The sequence below is a fragment of the Neolamprologus brichardi genome, chromosome 17, assembly GCF_056152115.1.
Source record: "Neolamprologus brichardi isolate AB-2024 chromosome 17, ASM5615211v1, whole genome shotgun sequence".
Classification (NCBI taxonomy): Eukaryota; Metazoa; Chordata; class Actinopteri; order Cichliformes; family Cichlidae; genus Neolamprologus; species Neolamprologus brichardi.
In genome coordinates, this window is record NC_142120.1 from 12,924,995 (window position 1) to 12,949,634 (window position 24,640).

The window sequence follows — 24,640 nt, forward strand, 5'->3', positions numbered from 1 at the left end:
GACCTTTTCCCTAACATCTGACCAATGCATTAACATCCTTGCCATTTCTTACATGCGCTCATTGATATGGATCACTCTTTTTTTTTTGGGGGGGGGGGGGGGCTGAGTAAACCAAAAGGTCCCCTGATATTTATAAAAGAGCTCCTATATTGTGTTCCTTGGTATAATTTGATGGTGTGCATTTAATAACTTACTTCAAACATCTCAACAGGATCAATCCAATAAAACTTTTCACCCAATTGAAATATTACTTTCACCATTATTAGCTGCCAGTTTAATGGAGTCCATAGAGAGTAGAGAAGGAGAGAGAGAGGAGGCCCATGTGGACTGTTGGGGGTTCGAGCATCGTTACACGCTTTACTTGGTTAAGCCACTGCAGTGGCGAAGAAGTTGAAGTACATTAGGAATTCCTGGGCTGCCTCCAATAAAGAGTCTCTAATGAAAAACACTGCACAGAGAGGGAAGGTGGAGTAGGAGGGAAATAAAGTGTTACACCAGCTGTTTTCTCTGATGTGTGTGTGGTGTGTCATAAAGGTTGGAGGAGGTGGAGGGGGTGCACCGACGAGCCTCGATGTTAATGGACTGAAGAGGGTCGCCTGTGGGTTCAAAGAGGCGGGCATAGCAACAAAAAAAAGAAATGGACGAGCAGCTTGTATCATATGTTACCTTTGTCATGTGGTTTTTCACAGAAGACCGCAAAATGGGTTTTTTTGTAACACCTGTGCTACCCTACCACCTACCCCAGAGGAGGAGGCGTGTGCATGAAAATGCGTGTTTCATTCCTACAGTGCTTTAATACAGTATCTGTTTCTGATTTTAAGACGCTCTTTTCTTCAAAGAGTAATATTTGTTCTGAAAATTTTCATTTGTGACATTGCTTTAGCTTTATTCTTTCAGCTTTGTTTCCATTTGGATCTTTTTAGGTGTTTGTGATTTTGGTAATATCTCAGTTTAATCTTGTTCCCTTCTCTCAGTTTGGGATTTGGTTCTGGATACATAAAATGTGATGCAAATGTTAAAATATTTCCAAGCATGTTTTTGTTTCTGACAGTATTTCTGTTTTTCTCACAGCAGAGTTTGTGGTTACTCTTGTCTGTTAATGTTAACTATTGATGCTCCACCATTTTCTTTTGTTTTTATTCCACATAATTTTTTAAAGTGCAACATCAGCTTATTGAGATGAGACATTTTAAGACTGATGCCTAACAGAAGTCTACCGACTCACTCGCATATTATTCCAAAGGTAAAATACTGAGGCTCAAAAGTCTGTTTTGCTGTTTAGGCAATGTGGATTTGGTGAACCGATTGCTCCTCGATGCTGGCATCACCTCCGATCTAATCAAGATATGGAAAGAAAACGATCCGATGTAAGTAAAGCACTGGTATTTGGTAAAGAATGACCAGGTGGAAAAAATTGAACACAGGTGGTTCAAGTATTTCAGTTAATGTCAAAGATAAAGCACATTCCAGTTTTTGTAACGGTATGCTTTACAGCTTTATTTTACTCTGCTTGTCAGAAACGGTGTCATGTCCAGATATGTTGCGACTGAAGGAGGGATCACACGAGTCTACCCCACAAGGTATTTCTTAGATGATCAAGGGCAGGGTTGATTTAGGATCATGGGAAGAAACATGTAGTATGTTTAGGATTATCTGATAAAGTATTATGATGTGGTCTGCTTATAGAGCAGCAACTTACCCATGTAGTGCTTGATTTTTAGTGGTTATGGCATAAAGTCAGATTTGTTATGTATGTTTGGATATAAATGTATATCTATTTACTGCTGTATGTCAGTGGGTGATGGTGGTATAAGCTGAGCAAAGTGGCCCATTGGACCTTATACTTTGGTCCCTAGGTGCTTGACCCAGCTTCTCCTGGGGATTGCCAAGGCTTTCCCAGGCCAGATTGGATATTTAGTTCCTCCAGCAAGTTCTGGGGTTTCCCTGGGGATCCTACCAGCAAAACATGTCTAGAATACCTCTACATAGAAGCATTCCAGCCATCTTAACTGGTCCTTTTCTGTGAGAAAGTCCAGCTACAGTATTCTGCCCCTCCTCTATCTACCTAAACTTCTAGAGTGATCCCACAGAAAAGTCAATATCCAGTTAGTTCATACACCTTAAGTAAAGGTTGAGCAATAGCTTGACAAATAAATTTAGAACTTTGTCCCTATATTGCTCCTATCAACGATAGTGGAGACCATGTCAAAAAAGTGGCATCTTACTGTATAAGTCATGTGACTAGAACTCAACATCCTGTCTGTTGCTCAGGATATGATGGAGATCGTGAAACTGCTGTTCACTTTTAAAAAGACTTACTTACGTGATTATTAAAATAAGTACACAATAATAATAATAATAATAATAATAAATATTATTTGTCATGCCACACATGGTATTTGTAATTAATGCATCACTTGTACAAGTTTTGTCCATGTATCATTTTTAAAAAGTTTTTGTACAACCTTTAAAAAGACCTTTTCTGTTTCTTCTCTATCTCCTTGGATACGTTAGATTCATCTACAAACTCTAATTTTAAATTAATTCCAGTTTATTTGAATCTACTCTATTTAATTTCTATAGTGCCAATTCTCAACAACAGTTGCTTCAAGATACTTCATTGTAGGGTAAAGAGCTTTTAGAAAATCCTAATAATCAAACAGATGGTGACAGTAGGAAGAAAAAAACTCTTCTTCAGTTGGGGATGAGGAGCAACAGAACAGAGAGAGACAGGACAAAAGGTATACTAGAGAGAGAGAGTCTGATCTATTTTTTCTCAAGGATTGTTGCTGAAAAATTGTTTGCTTTCCTTTGGCACCCTTCAGAGTGATGAGTGATTTACTTTGCTTCCCATTCTGGTAAAACCTGTATTTTACTGAATCATTTCAGTTTCAGTTTTAAGGAAGTTTTATTCTTACTTACAGGATAGGGTAAGTCATTGGCAACTCTGGTCTGTGGGGTACCGCAAAGCTCTGTCCTTGGACCACTTCTGATTTCTTTATGCATATTACCCCTGGGACAGGTTATCTGTAGGCACAGTGTTTTCACTGCTATGCAGATGACACAAAGCTTTACATCTCTTTAACACTAAAGGCAATATATTGAATGCTAGATGGCACAGAACTTCCTGCAGTTAAACATGGATAAGACAGAAATAATCATCTCTTCTTAGCAAATGTTTAAAATTTGTTTTTAATTTACCTGTTTTTTTATTTTCTTCTCACTTTTTAATCTTCTCCTGCTACCAGCATTCCCCTAATACTGTTTCATCTTTATCTCTTCTTTAAATATTTTATTGCTATTTGTTTCCTATCTTGTTTTTGATTTTTGAAAGGTGCTCTATAAACACATTTTATTATTACTGTTATTAAATGTGAGCGTGATAAACAAAGAACTGCAGTTAGAATTAGATCTATAGATATTAGAGTCAAAAATGTGGTCATGGTAGTATTATATTGGTAATCTTTGAATGCACTCATCTTTATTTTTACAGTAATGGCCTGGACTGGACTGGACAAGCGGAGACGTATGATTTAAGCTTCTACAAGCGAAGTTTGGACAACGATCTGTACATCTTCACTCCAACTGTATTCGAAAATATTTGTGAGTAACAGCTACTCGGTTGTGTCATCACCTAAGAGTTATTCTCTCCCAAAGACAACTTTGGCTAAAATACCCAGAAAGCCTCCTTTGAAGATCAAGCTCTTCCGTGAATACTCCACGTCACTGTGTAACATATTTGTGCAATGCCGTACAACCTGCAAAGTAAGCTAAAGAATGACTCGCTACAACGCAGTCACCAGGGGGTTCAACACAGTTCAGTTTTCACAAACATATCAGTATCAAGCTATAAAGAGGTAGACACTGTCTGAGCTCTAAATAATTAGCTGTTAAATCTCTCTATCGGGGGCTTGTGGGAAATAAACCCACAACAAGGCTTGAGCCTTTACCTCAGTTCTCACCTTTGTCTTGACTTTCACCTTCGCAGATGACTAAATGGTTACAATGGTTACAATGAATTGTGATCAGATCTGGTTCTCTTGTGCTCAAATTGTGATTCTAACTTAGAGTCACACTCAGTAACTAACTTATTTTTTCTGAAGTCAAAAGTGCTTCAGTAGTATACAGTGTTTTTATACAGTAAAGCATACAGTTGTTTGAATGAGTCACTAAAGGAGCATCAAATGGACAGTTTAAAAGAAAGTTGAGTGTAGTGGGTGAGGGGACAACAGTAACAATTTTGTGAATTGTCTGTGAAGGTTCTCTGTCATCTAGGTCATGATAGTCCAAGGAGCTTGAAAAGAAAAGCGTCTGGACTTCTTTAAGTTGCTTGAAGACATTTCACCTCTCGTCTGAGAAGGTACAAGATAGAAGAGCCACCTCGACGGGACAAGACTCTGCAGTCCATCTCCATCTAAAGGACAAAGGTCACTCTTTCGAGGACACCAATGTTGACATTTTGGACAGAGAAGACAGATGGTTTAAAAGAGGAGTGAACAAAGCCATCTATGTCCACTGTGAACAGCCCTCTTTGAACAGAGGCGGTGGTTTACGACACCAACTGTCTGCCATCTATAATTCAGTTCTGAGATCTCTTCCCAGACGCTTTAACGCCCACCTACATCCTGGGCCTTTTGACTTCAGGAAATCACATGATGGGGTGGGGCCAGGTTTCACAATGAGTTCACCCGAAACCTTGGCTGATTGTGACCCACACCCGTTTTCACACCTTAGCTTGTGTGATTAGGTAGAGGATCATTAGGGGGTCCATGTCCCTCTTGTGGGGACACTCCCACAGGGCTTAAATCTGGGACTCTCCACCATTTGATCCTAGAAATGAAGAAGCCTCTCGGATGAGAAGTGAAACGTCTTCAAGCAACTTAAAGAAGTCCAGATGCTTTTCTTTCCAAGCTCCTTAGACAGTTTTGTGAATTGTTAATTTGTTTAGTTTAACTTTTAATGATAAAGCCAGGAAATTGTTAAAAGCCATAAAATGAAAATATGATCATACCATTTTCAATGCAGCGTTTCCTTGGTTTTTCTTGTAGCTCAATATGAGGGTTCAGTTCTAGTGAGTAAAGCAGTAAACCTCAAGATTGACGATACCACACTCAAACCAGCTGGTAAGAACACACGTGCACAAATACAAATCACAACCCAAAGAGTGTTTACATGTTTAAGCCCCATTTCTCATGCTCTATCTTTTATTAAACCGCCTACACATAAACACACTTACGCTTAAAGCGATGCATCTTATTTATAGATCCACACCCTATAGTGTGAACTTCTTTTCCTCCAAGAACACTTGCTGCTTCTAATTTAATAGCCACTACGTTTGTCTATTTCTTCTTCCCTCTGCCATAGATACACAAACACACATACACAAACCACACATCAAGTTGTCTAGTTGTCTGTGATCTTTAGCCAAGTTCCATTTTCTGAGTTCAGAGTGGAAAGTTGACACAGAGGTCCAGTATGATCTAGGATGTCTGGCTTTTGTGTTTTAACCCAGTGGTCGGTGTACATTTGGACATAGATATGTGGAGAGAGATCTTCTCCAACACCTCACAGAGAAAAAGTGTGAGTAGATCCTATCTTGATGACATATTCAGCATGTGCGCAATTAGATACATTTTGTCGTTCCTATCAGTTTTCATCATTTTGCCCCTCCTATGTTTTCAAGTGCAAGGATGAGCTGTGTGGCTGTACGATAGGCGATAAGGTAAGAGGTTCGGGTATGTAGAAAATGTTTTGCTGTTAGTTTTGGGTGAAAATCAGCGCTGGTTTAATCATCTGTTTAATTCCAGAATTTAAACTGTTATATTCTGGATGATGGAGGCTTCTTGGTGATGACCAATCAGATTGACCATTTTAATGAGGTGGGCCTCTGGATTTTGTTCTTTTTTTTCATTTCATTTCATTCATAGTGATTCTGATAAGAAGTCAAGTATTTCTAAATATGACCTTTTAACAAGCATCAAGTAGTTGTTAGTGTTAGTTGTTAATATTGAACTCATTATTAGTATTTTTTTAATTCCACTAATCAATTATTTATTCTGTTTATGATTTACTAACCATGAACTGTCATTAGTGATACTTGTATGTGTCTTCTCCTTCACTTCTCTGTGAATTTGGAGCATTTATTTTAGGTTGATATTTGGTGGTCTGATGACTGATTTTATTTCTTTAGATACTGTGACATGATTATTTTGTGGTACTTCGAATTTAGAATAGTGTAGTATTTAAATACGTATACTTAAATAGTATCCTGGGAACTTATTCATTAGTTCCTTAAGTCTATTATCTAAACAAGAAACAACACAGGAGTGGAAAATGATTTAAAAGGAAAAAAAAACCTTTAAAATTAGACCCTTTAACTATATGGTCTGTGATGATCTGTGATTGCCTGATTTCATGTGACCAGAATTCTGTAGTCCTGTGAAAGCTTAACACCCCATCATCTAGTAGTTTGTAGAACCACCTTTGGGAGCATGAACTTGATGTAATCATTTTCTGTATAACTTTATCAGTGTCTTACATCATTGCAGGGGAATTTTGGCTCACTCTTCTTCCTAACATTGTTCAGTTCATTAAGGTTTGCATGCATTTGTCTGTGCACTACTTTCTTAAAGTCACGCAACAGCATTTCAATTAGGTCATTTGGAGAATTTGCACTTTGACTGGGCCATGGCAACATCGTGATTCTTTTCTTTGTCAGTCATTCGGTTGTAGATTTGCTACTATGCTTGGGGTATTTGTCCTGTTGAATGACCAAGTGTCAGCCGAGGTTTAGCTGTTGGACAGATAGCCTCATATTTGACTCTCATATTAGGGTGAATTTGCTCGGACGTCCACTGCTCAGATGATTGTGGAATTATGTTAAAAGACATTTGATTTCTCCTCATCTGGAAACTGCCACAACTTTGTATCTAATTAGCAGTACCTGGCTACTACCTACCTTGGGAACAGTAAGGGTGTGTTTAGTTTTCCACAGGACATAGAACCCTATAAAAATGTAACTTTTCACATGAGTGTATAGATAATGTAACAACTGATCAAATTCTGTTCATGAAATGAAATTGGAGCGTTCAAGGTAAGCTGGATTTAAGTTGAAATATTTTGTGTCAAAACAATATTTCTTTCATTTTTCTTGACCTTGAAAGAAATTCTTTTTTTACTGCCAAAGGACTTACATGCTCAAAGTTGAATTGAATTCAACAACCAGTCATTTTACACACAGACTGACCTTTTCCTGGACTCGCCTAATGCAGTTTGTCTTTAACTTGCCAGCTTTCTAATACAAAGCCCATAAAAGTTTGAATATCACAACAAATCTTTTGAGAATCTTCAGTAAGCCTAAATTTGCTTTTTTATTACTAAAAAAAAAACATAACAAGGGAGCCTAATAAAGTTTCCCAGGGCTTCCTATTATTAGCTAATTATTATTTCAAAAAGCCCAAATACAGAAAATAGATGTTATTGTCCTATTCTAAAGGCTGACACTGGGCCTCTGTTGTCATCTGAGTAAATGTTTTCATGCCACCTCAACTCCTTCCCTAATCAGAGTTGGGTGTATGGTGGATAAATCAGTTACCTCAGCAGTACTAAAAACCCAGTGACCTTGTTTATAAAAGGCAGCGTGCCCTCAGTCATATTTCCTACAGCAATGTTTCTCTCTCTGTGAGCTTCCCCTTTTCTCTCCCTCTTACTATGTCCTTCTCTCCCCAGCTTATTCCTTTGCTTTCTCCAAAACGCCCTCCAGGAGTCTGCAAGCTAACAGTGCCGGGACTGTTAATTCATTATTTGCGTTATTGCACGTGGAAAGAAAAGAAGGCTCACTTTACCTTCTAGATTAAAGATTTATATACCCTGCGAATGTTAAGATAAAGAGGAATGAATAAATGGAGGACAGCTTGTTAGCAGTGACCTGAGCGATTAACTGCATTCATAAAGTACAAACACACAGAGCACTACTTACTGTACACACACCCTCCTGGAAACACTGTTACTTAAACACTTCCATGCAGACAGTCATGTGATACCTCTGATATACTGAGGCAAACTACTTCCCCCAAGTAAAAATTTATGGCTGCCCGATGGACTGTGTTAATCAGATTATACCGAAGTCAGTCATCCTGGTTTGAGAGTGATTTGCTGTCTGTTTGTCTTTAAATTCTCTGTGAACTTTTTTTTGCACATGTCTACAGTTTCACGACTTTTTGTTGCACGTGTTTTACTTTGTGTGGGTTTTTTTTTTTTTCAGCAAATTTACAATCACTGACCACTTTATTAGGTACACCTGTTTAACTGCTCAATCAGCCAATCGCATGGCACTAACTTAACACATTTAGGTATGTAGACATGGTCATGATGGCCAGGTTCAAAGCAAACATCAGGCTTCTGTCAGCTGAGAACAAGAAAGTGAGGCTACAGGATAACGCACCATGTCACACAGCTCAGATCTTCCATAATGGTTTCTTTAGTGGACTCAAATGTCTTCCACTTTCACCAGATATCTGTCGTCAGTGGTGAAATGGAGGATTTGCATCATGGATGTGTAGCCGACAAATCTGCAGCAATTATATATTTCTGTCATGTCAGTATGGACCAACATATCTGAGGAACAGTTCCCACACATCTTTGTATCTGTTCTACAAAAAAACAGGTGTCCAGTTCAGTACTAGTACTAGCAAGGTGTACCTAATAAATAGTTAGGCAAAAGTATAATGATAAATTCAAATGATCAAGAAGCTTAGGCTCTCTGTAAATGAACAATCCCAACTACAATATCAATTTTAAAAGTTTAGCAGTTTTTGCTGTGTTCAACCATTTATCTGTGGGCTGTAGGTAGTTTGTGGACCTTGAGGCATGTTTACTACTCATGCATTTGTCTTGTTAATTATATGATTTCTTTGTGCAAGTTCTTATTTATTTATTTTTTAATTATAATTATTATTCTGTGCCCTGAATACCTGATCCCTGCTGCAAAACTAGATTGGGAAATTCTTCGGTGAGATCGACCCTTGTATTATGAGAAGCTTGATCAACTCGTCTCTGTACACCAATAAGAGTACGTATAACTACCAGTCGCTCTGTGATCCCAAGAAAGAGGACAAAACATCTGCCGGGATGCGATCCGTCTACGTGGTAAGTTACATAAGCCAGAGACTATAAACACACGCAAAACCTATCACACAAACTGAGCCACGCATTACTGCACACCTACACGTTCTGATGTCCATACGCGAATTAATTTCACTGCGTGAACAGAAGGATAGACGCAAGTAAACATGATGCAATTTGTACTCATACCTGCTTGATGACATGTATGCACACCTACACATATACAGACGTCACTCTAAAGGGAGCCATAAATCTGGATAGTGCAGGCAGTAGGGAAAGCAGAGGGAATGGTGAAAGCATGGCTAAAGTGGATGTTTCAGAGTAAAAGATTGCTTGGCTAACACATCAAGCAATGTACAAGCTGGCACTTTTTTTGTCACTTACAAAAAATGCAACTTCCAGTGGAATGATGTAAATTATCTGCCGATTTTACAGTTGATGTAAAATGTTTCCATCATAGGAAGAGGCAATAAGCCGAAACTTAATAGAGGTATTTGTATTTGTAAAAATTTCAAATCATTTACTAGACAAACAAAACTGTCATTTCCCAGCTGTTACCACATATTCGTACATGGTCTAGTGACCAAGGTGAGATGAAAGACGCAGATATCTTCTGATCAAAGACTATGTCAGCAGTCAGTGTAACACGGTTAGTAAAGCCTCCTTGATGACTCAGGACACCGTCAACTAAAAGGAAAGAGTACAGCACTGATTCACCGAAACAAGGCCCTCGCATGCTAACTATAATCAAAGCAACATGTTGGGGCTTTTATTTAAACCGTGTGCTACTTTGTTTTCTCACTGGTTCTTTGTTTACATAGTTATCCTCACATCTGTTGACGAGGACTGTGCTCTAATTTCCTCACAAAGGAGGAAAATAAAACCTCTGGCTGGAACTTTTGGTCTTTGTGCTGTGCAAAACTAGACAGCTACTGTAAACACAAACAGGATATTCAGACAGGCTCAACCAGCTTAAAATGAATGCTAAACTACTCATTATAGGTTTTATTTGGTGCTCAGCTAATATTCTTTTCTCATTTTCTCCCTTTAAGCCCACAATAGCAGATATATTAAATTTGGGATGGTGGGCAACTGCTGCTGCCTGGTGAGTTCTTTTTGTTATTTGTTTGATTTTTAATTTTTTTAAATAATATGGTCTGCTATGGTGTCATTCCATTATTAGCTGAAATATTCTCTATAGAAGCAGGAATTTTAAGTCCTTGACCTCAAAATTCATGGAAAGCAGGATTTGTTCCTCCACATGGACGTATAGCATCTGTTTAATAGCTGATTTTTTTCCCTAGACAGTCTACATTCCAGGAAATCATCTCTTGATTTATGTGCTGTGTCACTGTCTTGATGTCATTACAACATGTTCAATAAAAATTTATTTTAAGGCCACTTAAAATGTACCCATATTCACGCCCTTAAAGCAAATATTAAGACTTTTCAACTACAGTATGCAAATTGCTTGAGCTAAACCTCATTTCTTTATGTTTTGTGTCAAGGAGCAAGACTGCTTTTTAAAGTACTCTCTAGCTTTAGATGTCCAGGCGTTACGAAAGTCTCTCAACCTTGTTCTTTGGACATTGGCTGCTTTTTCGCTACATTTTCAGTCCAATTTCTCAACCATTTTCAGATGAGTGTTTTGTTGGTTGTTTTTTAAGCCACTTAGCACCTATGAATCATCCAAGCTTAAAAGGGCTCTTAACTCAAGAAAAATAAATCTGCATGCCTGGAAAACAATCTATGGAAGAGTCGCTGTCAAGAAGCCGATCTTAGGGAAGAGAAAGAAACATATTGTGGCAGTGGCAACTGGTCTTATGGATCAAAATTTGACATTTTTGGTTAAAATCATCATCAATATATGTGGTTAAAAATATATGGAGGAGGTTGCCAATCAGACCTGATTGCAGTGGCTTCATTCTTTAGCATAACAATGATCCCAAACACACTGCCAGTGCAATAAAAGCATAATGTAGAGAAATGTATAGAAAAGCAAACAATGGAACGCTATTAGTCATAGATTGGCCTCCCCAGAGCCTGAACCTTAGTATTATTGAGGTAGTTTGGGATCATCTTAACAGAGAATGGAACAAAAGGCATCCAAAGAAGAGCTTCGCATGTCTACCAAGAAGCTTAAAGAACTAATCTTTAAGACTATTTAAAGAAATTACAAGACAGTTGTCCTAAAGTCTCGACTATAATGTCTGCTTTCCACAAGCCTGCTTCGGTCCACGTGTGTCCGAGTGATTTTTATCATCAGAGCTTGCCTAAAGGTGATCATACTAAGTAATAACTTTCAAGCTGGTTTGAATGATACGAACACTATTTTTGACTTACATGTTGTATTTCCACCTACGTTTTCACATTTCAAGAAGTCGGTGTTCCTATTTCCCATTTTCCTAGCAAAATATAAAAAAACGAGTGATGGCTCAAGACGTTTGCACAGTAATGAAAATATGAAAATTGGATATAATTTAGTTAGTTTAGCAGTTTGGTTTTAGCTTGCATGAGTACTTAAATAGATTTTTGTTTTAATGTATATAAAATCAAATGAATTTAACTATTTGTTTGTGTCTGGGATTGCTTTTTTGCTCTTAGGTCAATAATGCAACAGCTAGTGGTCAGCATCACATTACCTAACTTCGGGGAAGCAGGTTGGTTCCTATTAATTTCACATGAGAACAAGGGGGTTGAATTGTTTCTAAGAAATTTCTGCAGATCTGTACAGCCTGGATTGCCTCCTTATGGAGAATTAATTATGAAGGATGTTCTTTTTACTTTGAAGTCAGTGTCATTTTTACAAATAGTTACAACCTCATCCTTAGAGGAATTTAGCAGGCTTAGGTTTGTATGTTTTAGGAAAAACAGAATACCAGCCCCCCCTCTCTCTTTGTTAAAGACACCTCTTTTCATATGACTTTGGCAAAATAGAAGTTTTAGTTTATTAAAGCTTTGGAATTAGTTTTATGCTGTCATCCCCACGAAAATGTGAGAACTGATGTTAATGCCCAGAAATGTTCCTTTTTTTTTCTAAATTTAAATATTACTATTTACATGGCTGGTTTCTCCTGGGAGGAGGGCAATAAACTTTATCTCTTAAGCTGCTTTAATTGTCACATATAAACAAAGGATAAATGTACTATTTGTACAGCACTCCCTTCATGTTGAACCTACAGAGAATGATTGTCTGTGTTAGGTTTTCTTTAAAGCTCAGTGTCAAAATGTAGACACAAACAAAATAAAATGGAATGGTAAAAGAAACTGTAGATTAATTAGCTTTACAGAGGATAGCAAAAGTCTCGCAAAAGTCCCTTTAAATACTGAGGAAAAAATGCTCCAATGATTCCTCTATCTTTTCCTGTAGCATATGAAACACTGGAAAAATCCTTATGAAGGGAAAGGAGATGATGCTGTCGATTCAAAACGACACAAATGCCCACTGTTCACGAAAATATCAACAGATTGACAGAAGTATCAATTGAGGGATGTGCCAGAACTTGTGATCATAAGCAGATATCCTTGTAAACTTTCAAAAGCTCACAGGCAAACTATGAATGTTACACTACTTAAAATTCACAATCTACTTGTTATGAAGTTGTTTCGTTGTGTGAAGCGCTTTGGGTTTACACAAGTGCTCTCTAAATAAAAATAATTCAAAACACAACTAAATGAATGCTAATGTTTGCCGTAGGTATAATAGGTGAAAATATATCAGAGCTGTTGTTTTAATTGTGTGTTAACCAAAAATATACCTGAATGTGCTTCTACAGCTACTGATGATGCACCGGATGTGGAGAAGGAGGTCTGCATCAAGGAGGAATATCAATACTACTTTGAGAATGACAGCCTGTCTTTTAGAGGCGTAATCGACACAGAGAAGTGCTCAAGGTAAACCTTAAAAACCCGTCCCAGTTACACAATAGGCACTTGCTGTGCTACACTGACAGAGAATAATATCTGTAAAATACCTGACGTGGGCCTAAAACATTTCAAAACATTTGCATGCCATAAAAGTGAAGTCAAGTCACTTGGCATTTTCATGTGTGATTTGTGCATGGGCATGTGTGGTGTTTTAATGTCCCCTCTTGCCGGCTAATGGAGTGCCTGCCTGCCTGCCTGCGTGCCATGTGGAATTCCTGCACTTTAGCTGCACACACGTTTCTTTTTAACGACCACTATAAAAAAAATAAAATAAAAAAGCGGAGCAAATCATTTGAGCACCAGCGACATGTGGGTCTCAGTAAAGTTCTCGAAGGACAGCGGCATGGTAAGGCAGGTTTGCGCGTCCTTATGAACATAGTTGACAAACTTGACTGAGTAATCCACTGTGTGTGCAGACCAATAGCTGACTACTTTTGTGGAAAAGAGATGAGAATTACTTCTGAATCTTCACTTCACTGCTTTCTGGTTAAACATTCAACTTCCTGTATCTCTTGTGAGCATGTTTGAATGAAATCATATCTTTCCTGGACTCAAGCCCACGTGTCAACAACTGCTTTTGTGTCTCTTGTGTGTCTTCCCTTCTCCAGGCTCTATCACGCCGAAAGGCTGCCCAAGACGAACCTCGTCTTCATCGTTGCAGAAACAGAACATGGATGTGAATGTCAGGAAAAGATATTAAAGCAGGAAGAACAGGAGTGTATCCTTTTACTAAACACCAGCTATAATCTGGTAGACAGTGTGTACACTTGACTCAGGGAACAGATGTTCATAAAGTTTGTGCTTTGGAGAACATAGGCGCTGATTATGACTGATATTTTTCACCACTCGCCATTTAAAGAGGACTTGTGGTAAACAACTGAATGTTCATTCTCCAAGCTTCTGTAAAAGGGTTGTTTTCCATTATCGACAGCAGTTACCATGGAGTATTTCCCTCATTTGTGTCTTTTAGAATCCCACGCCCACAAAAATGATCCTCTCCGCCATAACTGACTTTTACAAATTGGCCCAGAATGAGAGACTTGTAATGCTTGGGTTTCTAAGTCTGTATGGCAGATGGTTTTGTGGGATAAGTCTGAATAGCTTACAAACAAATCAATGATGTTCTCGCAAATACACAGAGCTGTGATCAATTAGAGGTAAAGCCTCTCGGAAAACACCATTGTAGAACATGATGGCTGTGTCATTGCAGTATTAAGCAACGTATTCCAACTTGTGGCTTTGTTTAGTAATCAAGATGTATGATTTAACACTATTCCAGCTGTACGTAAAAACTGTGTCTTCTGAACAAAGCACTATTTGTTGCTGCTATTACTAATGCAGAATCAATCAGAAGTTGTCATGTTCCTGACTTCAGTAATCCAGCACAAGGGCCTGATCCTTGTCAATTGGCTTCTGAGCCGCGGTACAGGAAGGGACCTGCAGCTTGTTTTGATAACAATAGTCATGTAAGTGCCTTTAATCAGACTTGGATGATGTTTTCCCCTTTTTTAAAAAATTGGTTGGTTGTTCTGTGCTAGTTTATCATCTCCAGTCTGCAAAGACCTTTTATCTGGCTTTCCGGTGAATGGAAGGCAAATATTTTTTCTCTGTTTATCTTCTAAGGAAGATATTTGGATTCTTTGTTGGGTTCTCTCTGGGGTACTCTGGCTTTCTCCCTTACCCTCAGACATGTACTTAGTGGGGTTAGATTAATTGGTGATTAAAATTGCCCATAGGTACGACTGTGGGTTTGAATGATTGTCTGCCTCTCTATGTTAGCCCTGCGACAGACTGGCAACCTATCCAGGGTGTAATCCGGTTCTCGCCCTATCATAACTGGGATAGGCTCCAGATCCCCGTGACCCTGATAAAGATGAGCAGAAGAGAATAGATAAATGGATGGACTGATAACAGCAGACTTTTTCAGAGAAGATCTGTAACACTCAATGACATTTAACTAGATATACAACCAACAAGCCTTTACTGAGTGTAGTTATACTGGAAAGAAAGACCATTGCAAAGCTTTTTGTACCATGCACTCACCAGGCACTTTAATAGGTACACCTCTGCTCAATAATGCAAAAGCGAAGCAGCAACTCAATGCATTGAGTCACATAGACATGATAAAGATGACCTGCCGAAGTTCAAACTGAGCATCAGAAAGGACAAGAAACTTGAGTTTGCCTTTGAATGTGTCTTTGAACGTGACAGTTGTTCATTCTAGTATTTCAGAGTATTTCGGAACTGCTGAGGATTTTCCCACAAACTAGGTTTGCAGAAAATGGTCCAAAAACAGTCTAAAATACCCAGTGATTAACAGTTGTTTAGATTAAGATGCTTGTGTTGATGCATGAGGTGTGAAGAGATTGGCCAGACTGCTTTGAGCTGATTTTAAGACAACGGTAACTCGTTACAACCATGGTATGTAGAAGAGCATCCTAACACATTGAACCTTGAAGCACTTGGGCTACAGCTGCAGAAGACTGCAATCATGTCAGCTAATAACAGGAAACTGAGGCTGCAATTTACATTGCCTCACCAAAATTGGACAATAACAGATTAGAAAAATGTTGCTTGGTCTGATGTGTCACGATTCCTCCTGTGACATTCAGATGGCTGGCTCAGAATTTGGGATAAACAACACTGAGGCACTGATCCTGCCTTGTTCAACCTTTAAGAAAATTTTGCGTTGTTTATTCACTTTATGACTACAGTGTACCCATCCTCTGATTATTGATAACGCACCATGTAACAAGGTTCAAATCGCCTCAGACTGGTTTCGTGAACATGACAATGACCTCTACAGTCACCAGATCTCAATTCAACGAACTCCTTTGGAATGAGGTGGAACAGGATATTGGCATTGTGGATATGCAGGAAATGTGCGATACTATCATGTCTATATCCTCCAAAATCTGTGAGAAATTTCTCCAGCACTCTATTGAATCTTTGGCATGAAGAAGTAAGAAATAGCCATGAAGGCAAAAAGGGTTCCAAGCCGGTACGACATTAGTAAGGTGTACCTAATAAAGTGTCCAGGGAGTGTAATTTTAAGTTCTCATGATTCAAGCCTGTTCTCAAAATGCCTTTTTTACTGTGCGAAAAAACATTTTAGCGTTTTTTATTATTAGAGTAAGAAGCACCAACACCAACATAATAGAAGCCAATTAAGGAGAGACCAGAGTCATTTTGGTCACAAACACAAGTCACTTCCTCAAATTCCTTAAGACTCTCTCCCAGTATGGGAACAATGTATCAGTGCTGCACCCATGGCACCTTTCCATAACTAATATCTTTACATCGTGCATGCCACTTCTCTTTTGGATTCTTTTGTCTTTTGTGAAATCCCTCAAAAGCTGTATGTGCGTAGGTTTCCCATGCAAAGATAAACAGTCGGTTGTTTCTTAATTTATGAATAACTAAGCTAAACAAACATTTTTATGAGCAGCACAGAATCTTTGCGTGTGAAACCCCTGTGCTTGAGTGCTTTGTTTGTTTTCACTCTATAGTCTTTTTCCAGCGTCAAAGTTTTAAAAATGAACTCTTCTGCCTGCACTGTTGCTCACTTACACACACATATGCAAACACCCACCCATCCACCCACACACTAACTTTCTCTCACACTTGTCTCTGAAAGGAATGCATCTGCCTTGTACTACTGTTTGTGTATGTAACCTAATTATTTCTTCCTTTTCTGCTCATATTTCCTTTCTAACCTGCTAACTATATGGACCCTTTGCTGCATGATTCTCTTTCTCTCTGTTTTCTCTGTTTCCCGCCTTATGATTGGCTGTTGATGGTTAGGATGAGGTCATGTGCCGAAGGAGCGCAGGCTCCCCATTGGCTTCTTCTCTGCTCATGTTACTGCTGCCACTGTTCATGTGCTGTCTCGGGTCAGTCCCATAACGCTCACTCTCTCTCGTTAACACTTTGTCATTATTTTCGAATGCTTGATCTTGTTCGTAACTCTTGCTTCTTTTTCCCTTGATGTTTCAAGTCTTGTCTCCTCCCCCATTTTCATGTCCCTGCTTTGTTCCACTATTGTATCTTTTTCCATTGCTTTTCCACACATTTTCTCACCTGCTTCTCCTTCTTATTTTATATCACCATCTGACTTCACCTTCCCAACTTACATCCCTGTCCTTAACTGACTTTGAACTTCAAGCCATTCTCTTTGTATTATTCCCCATCAATCATTATCTGTCTTCAAATGTCTACTGGTTACTGATGTATCCCGATGCTAGCAAAAACAGACCGCTCACCTATCATCTACATCTAGATTTTATTTTCTTTTGCCAAAAAATATCAGGGGAATTCATTTATCCAAAGTTTTCCAGTCAAGTATGAAAAAACAACCTGATTCTGTTTCATATTTTGTGACCACATGTTTGATACCTGCATAGCTCATTTAGGGCGCTTTCTACGCTTCATTGTCCTTTGTTACTTCTGTTGTACAGTTGTAAGAAACCTGCGACTGTCAAGCTTCCCACTGTCACATTGCACATACATTTAAGTGAAGCCAGAGGTAGAAAAATACAGGATTTAGTCTGCAAAAGGAAATGTGACCTGCCACAGTGCTGTGAAAAAGTCATGAGCCACCCCTCATTTATATTTTGCAAGGACAAGGGAAATGGGTACAGTGATTTATTGAAACAGGTGCAAACATAAATGGAAATAGAGTTTGGCAATTCATGAAAGTCGTTATTGCCGCCGTTATTCTTAGCCCGAACCCTCTGAGGCAGCTTCTTGGAATTTCTGAAGTAGTCTTCAGAAACACTTCTCCAGACTTCTTGATGAACATTCAAATATCTTCTTTGGATCGTGCCTGCCTTTTGTTCAAGAAGTCAAGATGATCCTACCCTGCAGAGCTCCGGACTCTGGGGAGGTCAGTTCCTGACTGATAGTGTTCCATTGCGTGGTTTTCTAGTCAGGTATGCTTTTACTGTACTGCCGATGAGTTCAGGATCATTGTCCCGCAGACAAATGAGGCTGTTCCCAATGAGGCACTTTATATATGACGTTGTATGAAGCATTTATGATTCCATCAGTTTTGATACGATTCCTAAGACTACTGGCAAAAGTGCAACTCTAAACCATGACAGACCAACTGCAACGTGTTTTACGCATGTCTGTCAACACTCACTGTTATACCCTCTCCTGACCTCTGAATGTATTGATGACACTTTGAGCAACAAATGGATTCGGCACTCCTTAAGACCTTTTTCAGTCCAGTTCTTGTGTACTTTACCATACCTTACCTGGATCAACTGAATGTTCGCATTTTTTTTCTATTTCTTAAGAAGATAACTTTAAGATATTTTTTAGTTAGTAGCTCTTTGGGAACCAACTTGTTGGTACAGCATGCCGTAACAAACAGCCTAAAGATACAATTTCAAAGTGGTTCTTTGCTAAGTGGTGTTTTGTGTAGACACAATGCTGCCTCATCCCTTGCGTTGGGTCCCTTTTTGAAGCTTGAATAACTCATAGTCTGTGTTAGAAAAATCAGCCAACGTTCGAAGACCTTCAGAAAAGTTCATTAACTATTGCTTGAGACCACTTACAAAAATTACAGGAAAGCCTAGCTGCTCTCCGCAAAAGATAAATTAAAATAGGGCTGGCTCAAAACCTTTTCATAGTACTGAAAAAAGAAGTGACATAATCAGATTCAACCTGTTAGATAATGAAGCTCACACATTTTTTTTTATAAAAAAATGCTATGAAAAATAGAAAAACAGATGTAGATATGCTCAGCTGTCTGTTTAGCTTATGTATTTCTTTTCTTTATTCCCAAACACAACATTAGGAAGTAAAGCTCAGTTACTACTACTGTACTGGTCACACAGCAGTTATTTTTCAAAGCAACTGCACTCAAGGCAGTCTTTAGGTCCTTTTCAAGGGAAGCCATAAATATGTAAAAAGACATTCTGATAAACCTATCTTAGAGTTTTATATATCTAAAGGCACAAGCAGCAGGGTAGTGAAATAATATTTTTAAGAGAAATACAGTGTTTATTTTTCTTCATCTGGTTGACTCAGCATATAACTGTCTATAAACATCATTTCTCCTTTTAAGCTTAAGTTACAGAATTCCTATTGGTGTATATATCAGATTCAGTTTATTCAGAAAAATAAAGTATTATAAGAGTATGTACTTGTAATATATGTAAATGTTTTAGTGACTTTTTTCTGTTACAAAAAGAGCAAAAGCAATGGAAAAGTTGTTGGTGGACTGCTGATATATAGATATAGAGAGATAGATATAGAGAGATAGATATAGATAGAGATAGATAGATAGAGATAGAGATATAGAGAGATAGAGATATAGATATATAATCTATATAGATAGACAAATAAATGTATTCTCTGTAACAAATACTAACTTTAGTTTCTTTTTTCTCTGCTTGCCACTAGGAAGATAACGCTGACTGTGGCGGAGTGTCCGGCCTGACTCCGTCGCTGTGGCTAGTGCTGTCCCTTCAACTGCTACTGGTCTGGGTTGTGACTGACACCAGACACCATGCCATCCCATCATGACCTCCGAATAACATAATCCAACCCTGTATCTCCACCCCTTCGTATCTCCAACATGGCAACCAGCATGCAGCGCTGCCACCAAAATGATGAGCGCCCGATGAAAAGCGCTTTAAACAGACAAAAAAAACGTGAGCCCCGCGTTCTGCCAGTTTCTTTTGTATTATCAGCGGTTTCTCTTAAGGATTTCACCAGGGCACAAGTGACGAAAGAAATGCATATCAGAATATAATGATATGAAAGCTAGGAAAGACCTCAACTTATCTGTTCGTCATCCTTAAGTGGTGCCCGCCAGCTGAGATTAGAGGAATCCAAAGATTCGTTTTGATTGGCGAGTTTTTGTCTGACTTGGTTTCTTACAAAGAGACTCAACTGCCTTACAGTATCAGAGGGATTTAAATCACAATGGGTGGACTTGCTGTTTATTGAATATGTTGGGCAGTTATATTCACCACTGCCAGAAACAGCGCAGCCCTTTGCAAGAGTATATTTTGAATCGATTTGCAGTGGTTAGTTATTAGGTATTTATTGTTTTTTTGGTTAAGGAATTGGCCAAGATCAGAGCAAGAGATGCCAAATCATCACATCATCACGAGCTCTTGCCCTTCGTTTGCCTCATCTGGATTGCTCGTAATAATATTGTCTCAGTCTGATTTTTAGATAACATTACCCAGAGCATTTACACAGTGTCTCTGAGGACATTGTCTTCACTTCACTATGCTGTTCTTTAATGTAGATGCTGTTTTTTTGCAGTGTGAAAGTCATGTTCATTGTTATGTTTTTGCACAAAAGCGGAACCTCCTACTGCCACAGAGTGCTTGTTTTTGAGTGTACAGATTTTGACATTGTAGCTGATCATATGGATTTTCTGCCTTGGTTTTGGATAGCCCCGGTAAAAACTTTGCTGCCATAGCACGCATAAACCAGTCAGGACAAGCTTGGCTGGTGTCCTGTACCTACTCAGTGGACAAAATCTCTAGTGCCATGTGGACTCTGTGTCTCATACAAACCCCTTTTTAGACTGTGGCTGCTGAATGGGAAATGGTAATAATAGTATTTAATTATTTAAAGGTTATTTGACCGAAGAGTCAGGATATCATTGTGCTTTTTTTTTATAATAGCCACAATTTAAAAAAAAAAAAGAGTTACAGGAAATTTGTATTCAACATTTATGTCAAAATTTGGTCAAAATGAAGGGGAAAAGGGTATATTTGTATTCACTGCTGTCACTTTTTAAATGAAATGACTACTGTCGGCACTGCAATTCAAAGTGCAGCTGCTGTTTCTCTTCATGGTTTGATCTCCTTGCTGAAGAGATGAACAGCCTTTATATCTGTGTAGTGGTGAAGTTGCCTCTGTCATATTTATTATACTGTGATATCAGCTACTATACAAGAGCTTCATACTGTCACTCTGGCTGATATATCAGTTTCTCAACAAAAAAAGTTCATCCTTTTTCATTTTGTGTGCCTTCTTCTCATATTTATTACATATATTAAAAATACCTACATAATCCATGTGATGTGCTGATACTACTGTACATGGTTTTATTAAATTTTTGTGATTGTAATTGCCAAAGAGAGAACAGTAAAGTACATTTCTTTGTGAAGGAAAAAAAAGCGCTAATCAGTCGAACCACTGCTTTAAAGCAAATATATCTGCTGTAAAAACAATAACAAATTTCACAGGGCCAAACTGGATTCCTATCAAAGCCAAATATCAATGTCAACGAATGAAAAACACTTCATGAATTTTGGGAGGAAAATATTTTGAATATGCAGTATGTGGAAAACAATTATACAGCTCATTTGCGTACTTATACAGTCTTTATTGGCAGGAAATAATAGCCAGACTTCAAACTTGGATGTGATTGTTTGAAACAAGTTTTAAATCTTTAAGATAAAACTGCCATTTTTACATAAACCAGCTGACTTGGCCGTTTGTTTTGACGATGATTAATATTTAGGACTTTAACAGGAACCAATCACATCATTTTAAATAAAATTGGACATGTGTGATGCCTTTCATTTAGAAGTTGGTCATATCCCAGGGTTGAGACTATTTTTTGTTCCTTGTTTAGTAACATGAGATAGTTCGTGATGTGTACTCTGTGGTTAAATGTGAAAAAGGCTTTCATGCTGAGCATTCACACCAAATGTTAGATTTGAACATTAAAACAAATCAACAATTATTTGTTTATGGCACTCGAAATGTCAACAGTGTAGGAAATTGTGGACGCTAGGAAGCGAGACCGAGGAGTGCGTCTTTTTGTGTATTCTCCATAAACACTGGCGGATGTTTCCAGAGAACTACTTAATTTTGTGGGGAAGTTGAAAACCACACAATTTAATCTACACGTATCACATTACCACTAACATTCACCCTCTTCAGAATCCTTTCTTTGGCTAAACAATTACATCACAATGACTTATGTCAGTTTTTTGTGTGACGCATTTCTGCAAGTCCCGTCAAGACATACTAGCTCTTCTGACTTCTTTTGTGGCAAAGCTCCACCACCGCCAATAAATCAAAACCATCATTGTCAGGAAGTTTCACAAAGGAACTTTTTATTTCCAATGTTTTCCTCTATCTTTAACTATAATCTTCCAAAAAGATGTGGTGAAAATAACAATGGCATTTATGCTCCGCATTTATTAACCCTTATGAATATCAAGTGCCATATCCAGTAGGTCTTGTATTCTCTTGTGGAGAAGCCTATTACTATAACATTTATGCAATGTTACCAAGGCAAGATACATTTCAAATTGTTTCAGTGTGCTGCATGATATTCCTGCTTTACTATGTAATGATAGAAAGCATAATATACTGAGTGTTCGGCATTAGTTCGTGATATGTTAAGGTATGGCCAGCTAATACTGCCGTCTCTTGAGGGGACAGCATTTGGCTCTGCTGAGGAACAAAAGAGAACCAGATAGGTAAACATGATGTTTGAAATCACTGTTCAGTCTTTCTGATCGATTCAGACCATGTTGTTTACAATTATTTAAGGAACATGCCAGTAATTTAGCTCATTTACTACAATTCATGAGTACTTTATCCACTTGCCAGTAGTTTTCCAAACCATGTTGGAATGTTTGGTATTTCAACTATCAGGTGAACGCAAACTGATGACACTCAGAGGATTAAGCCTTCTGGCTTTGTTGGTCTTTTGACTTTAAGAGCTCAAGTAAATATTTCACCAATAAATATCCACACTGATTAGATTGAACTGGACTCTGAAGCATCATGGGCATAGTCTTTACTGAGTTCACTTCCTTTTGCACCATTCATTAATGGGCTTTAGCCACTGGATGGGTAGACATGGACATTGGTGTGCTTGTCCCCTAAAATGCCTTTTGACTTTTCTTTTGGCAAACCCTGGCTCAGTTTGTTATTTGGAGGCATGGCGCTTTATGTGATATGTCACTGACAAACTATCCACTAACTCATCTTAACTGGAGTCAGCCTGGGACCATCAAACATCTTTGCAGTGTTTTTATTGCAACTGACTGACAAATAATGCAGTTAATTGTGCTAGCAGATGTCTGTGCTCCAGTCAGTGAGTGAAATTCACTCTATTGTATTTGTATATTTATTGCATGTATGCATGATACTTCTGCACTGTCCGTGCATGCACCTATGGTTAGGCATTTACGTCCTTGTCCAAATACGGTAATATTTGACTTAAAAAACCATTTTTATTTATTTATTTCTGATGGACATGATGTGTCCCTCTGTCACTGATTTGAAGCAGGACCTTATAAACCAATGGGTCATATAGTGTTGGCTAATCAGTCATTTATATACCGTATATGGCTGTACTTTGTTTTTATTAGTAATTTGGAAATGTTACAGTGATAACACAGGAAATCACAAAGGAACATGGTAAACACAATGCCTGCCAACATTAGCATGATACAATGGTGACTGTGAGCATGCTGCATATTAGTGTTAGCAGTTAGCTTAAGATATCGCTCTGCAGTATATTATCTTAAAGCAGCTAGTATTGCTGTAGTTATTTGTCTGGTCTTACCCCTACATTACAGACCGCAGTTAGTTTCCATGCATTTGTATGAATATAAAATAGAAGAAACTTACTTAATGTAATGATCTTTAATGAATGTAAACCAATGTCCATGCAAGTGTTAACAAAACTGCAAAACAATTGGTAGTGTAGTAACTCTAGTACTAAATGTTCTGAAGTATACATGAAATGTAGTTATTTAGCTAAAAATGCTGGCATGGTGATTCAGTCGCTTTGCTCAAAGAAGTAATTTGATCTGATGAAACGCTTCAACAGAATCCCTTTAGAGATGCATGGAAAACAATGGAGAAAGAACATAACCTCCACAGCCATCCAGATGTTTCATTCTACTCTTAAGTGCTAAAATCAGATGCTGTCACCTCAGGAATAATGTACTCTAGATGTGATATGAAGTGTTTTTGATTCTGTTGGTGCTCTTGGTGTGGATCGTGTGGGTTGGCCTTTTTATTTCTGGAACCTTTTGTGTGTATGCGTGTCTATTACCTTCCTGCCAGTCTGGCAGATGATTGATGGGCCTGTTGGTCAGTCTTTCTCTGCCTTTGTTTTTTACGGCAGGCCACCAAGTACTTCGACAGTCTCCGCTTCGGATGGGTCTAAGTGGGCCTTTCTGTCAGTCTCCCTTGATTGTGGTTTAGTATGTTACACTTGATTTTCCAGAGTGAGTCATTTTAAAACAAAAAATGTAAAATAGAAAAAAAGAACAATGTTTATAATCCTGGGAAAGAAAAAAGTTTTTGTTCATGTGCAAATAAGGTATATACAGAATAAAACTTTATCATTACTAGATATTCCATTGCGTTAAGACTTCTGGCTGATGACCTTTTCTTACAGAATGACTGGTTTTTTTTCCACAGTGGATCAGATTTCTGTTAGTAACTTCTGTCACTTTGCCAACACGCATTTCCCATCCAAATGTGTGTGAGAATGCGAAGGAAGCACCCCGAGTCTGCTCTCCCAGTGTCTAGCCAACATCAGAAACTTGCATCCAGCCAAAATCAACATTGTCCAAGAAAA

General features: G+C 38.3%; 1 protein-coding gene across 1 annotated transcript in view; it reads left to right on the forward strand.

Annotated features, from left to right (window-relative positions):
• The window catches only part of cacna2d1a (calcium voltage-gated channel auxiliary subunit alpha2delta 1a), a 107,220-nt gene extending 82,810 nt beyond the window's left edge, over positions 1-24,410 (forward strand). The window contains exons 25-38 of the mRNA XM_087830444.1: positions 1,283-1,367; positions 1,518-1,580; positions 3,494-3,603; positions 5,049-5,123; positions 5,513-5,580; positions 5,684-5,722; positions 5,808-5,879; positions 8,995-9,147; positions 10,176-10,228; positions 11,728-11,783; positions 12,900-13,017; positions 13,659-13,768; positions 14,434-14,516; positions 19,462-24,410. Coding sequence (XP_087686570.1) covers positions 1,283-1,367; positions 1,518-1,580; positions 3,494-3,603; positions 5,049-5,123; positions 5,513-5,580; positions 5,684-5,722; positions 5,808-5,879; positions 8,995-9,147; positions 10,176-10,228; positions 11,728-11,783; positions 12,900-13,017; positions 13,659-13,768; positions 14,434-14,516; positions 19,462-19,584 — 1,208 coding nt within the window. The 3' untranslated portion in view covers positions 19,585-24,410. The remainder of the gene's footprint in view (positions 1-1,282; positions 1,368-1,517; positions 1,581-3,493; positions 3,604-5,048; positions 5,124-5,512; positions 5,581-5,683; positions 5,723-5,807; positions 5,880-8,994; positions 9,148-10,175; positions 10,229-11,727; positions 11,784-12,899; positions 13,018-13,658; positions 13,769-14,433; positions 14,517-19,461) is intronic.
• The last annotated feature ends 230 nt before the right edge of the window (positions 24,411-24,640 follow it).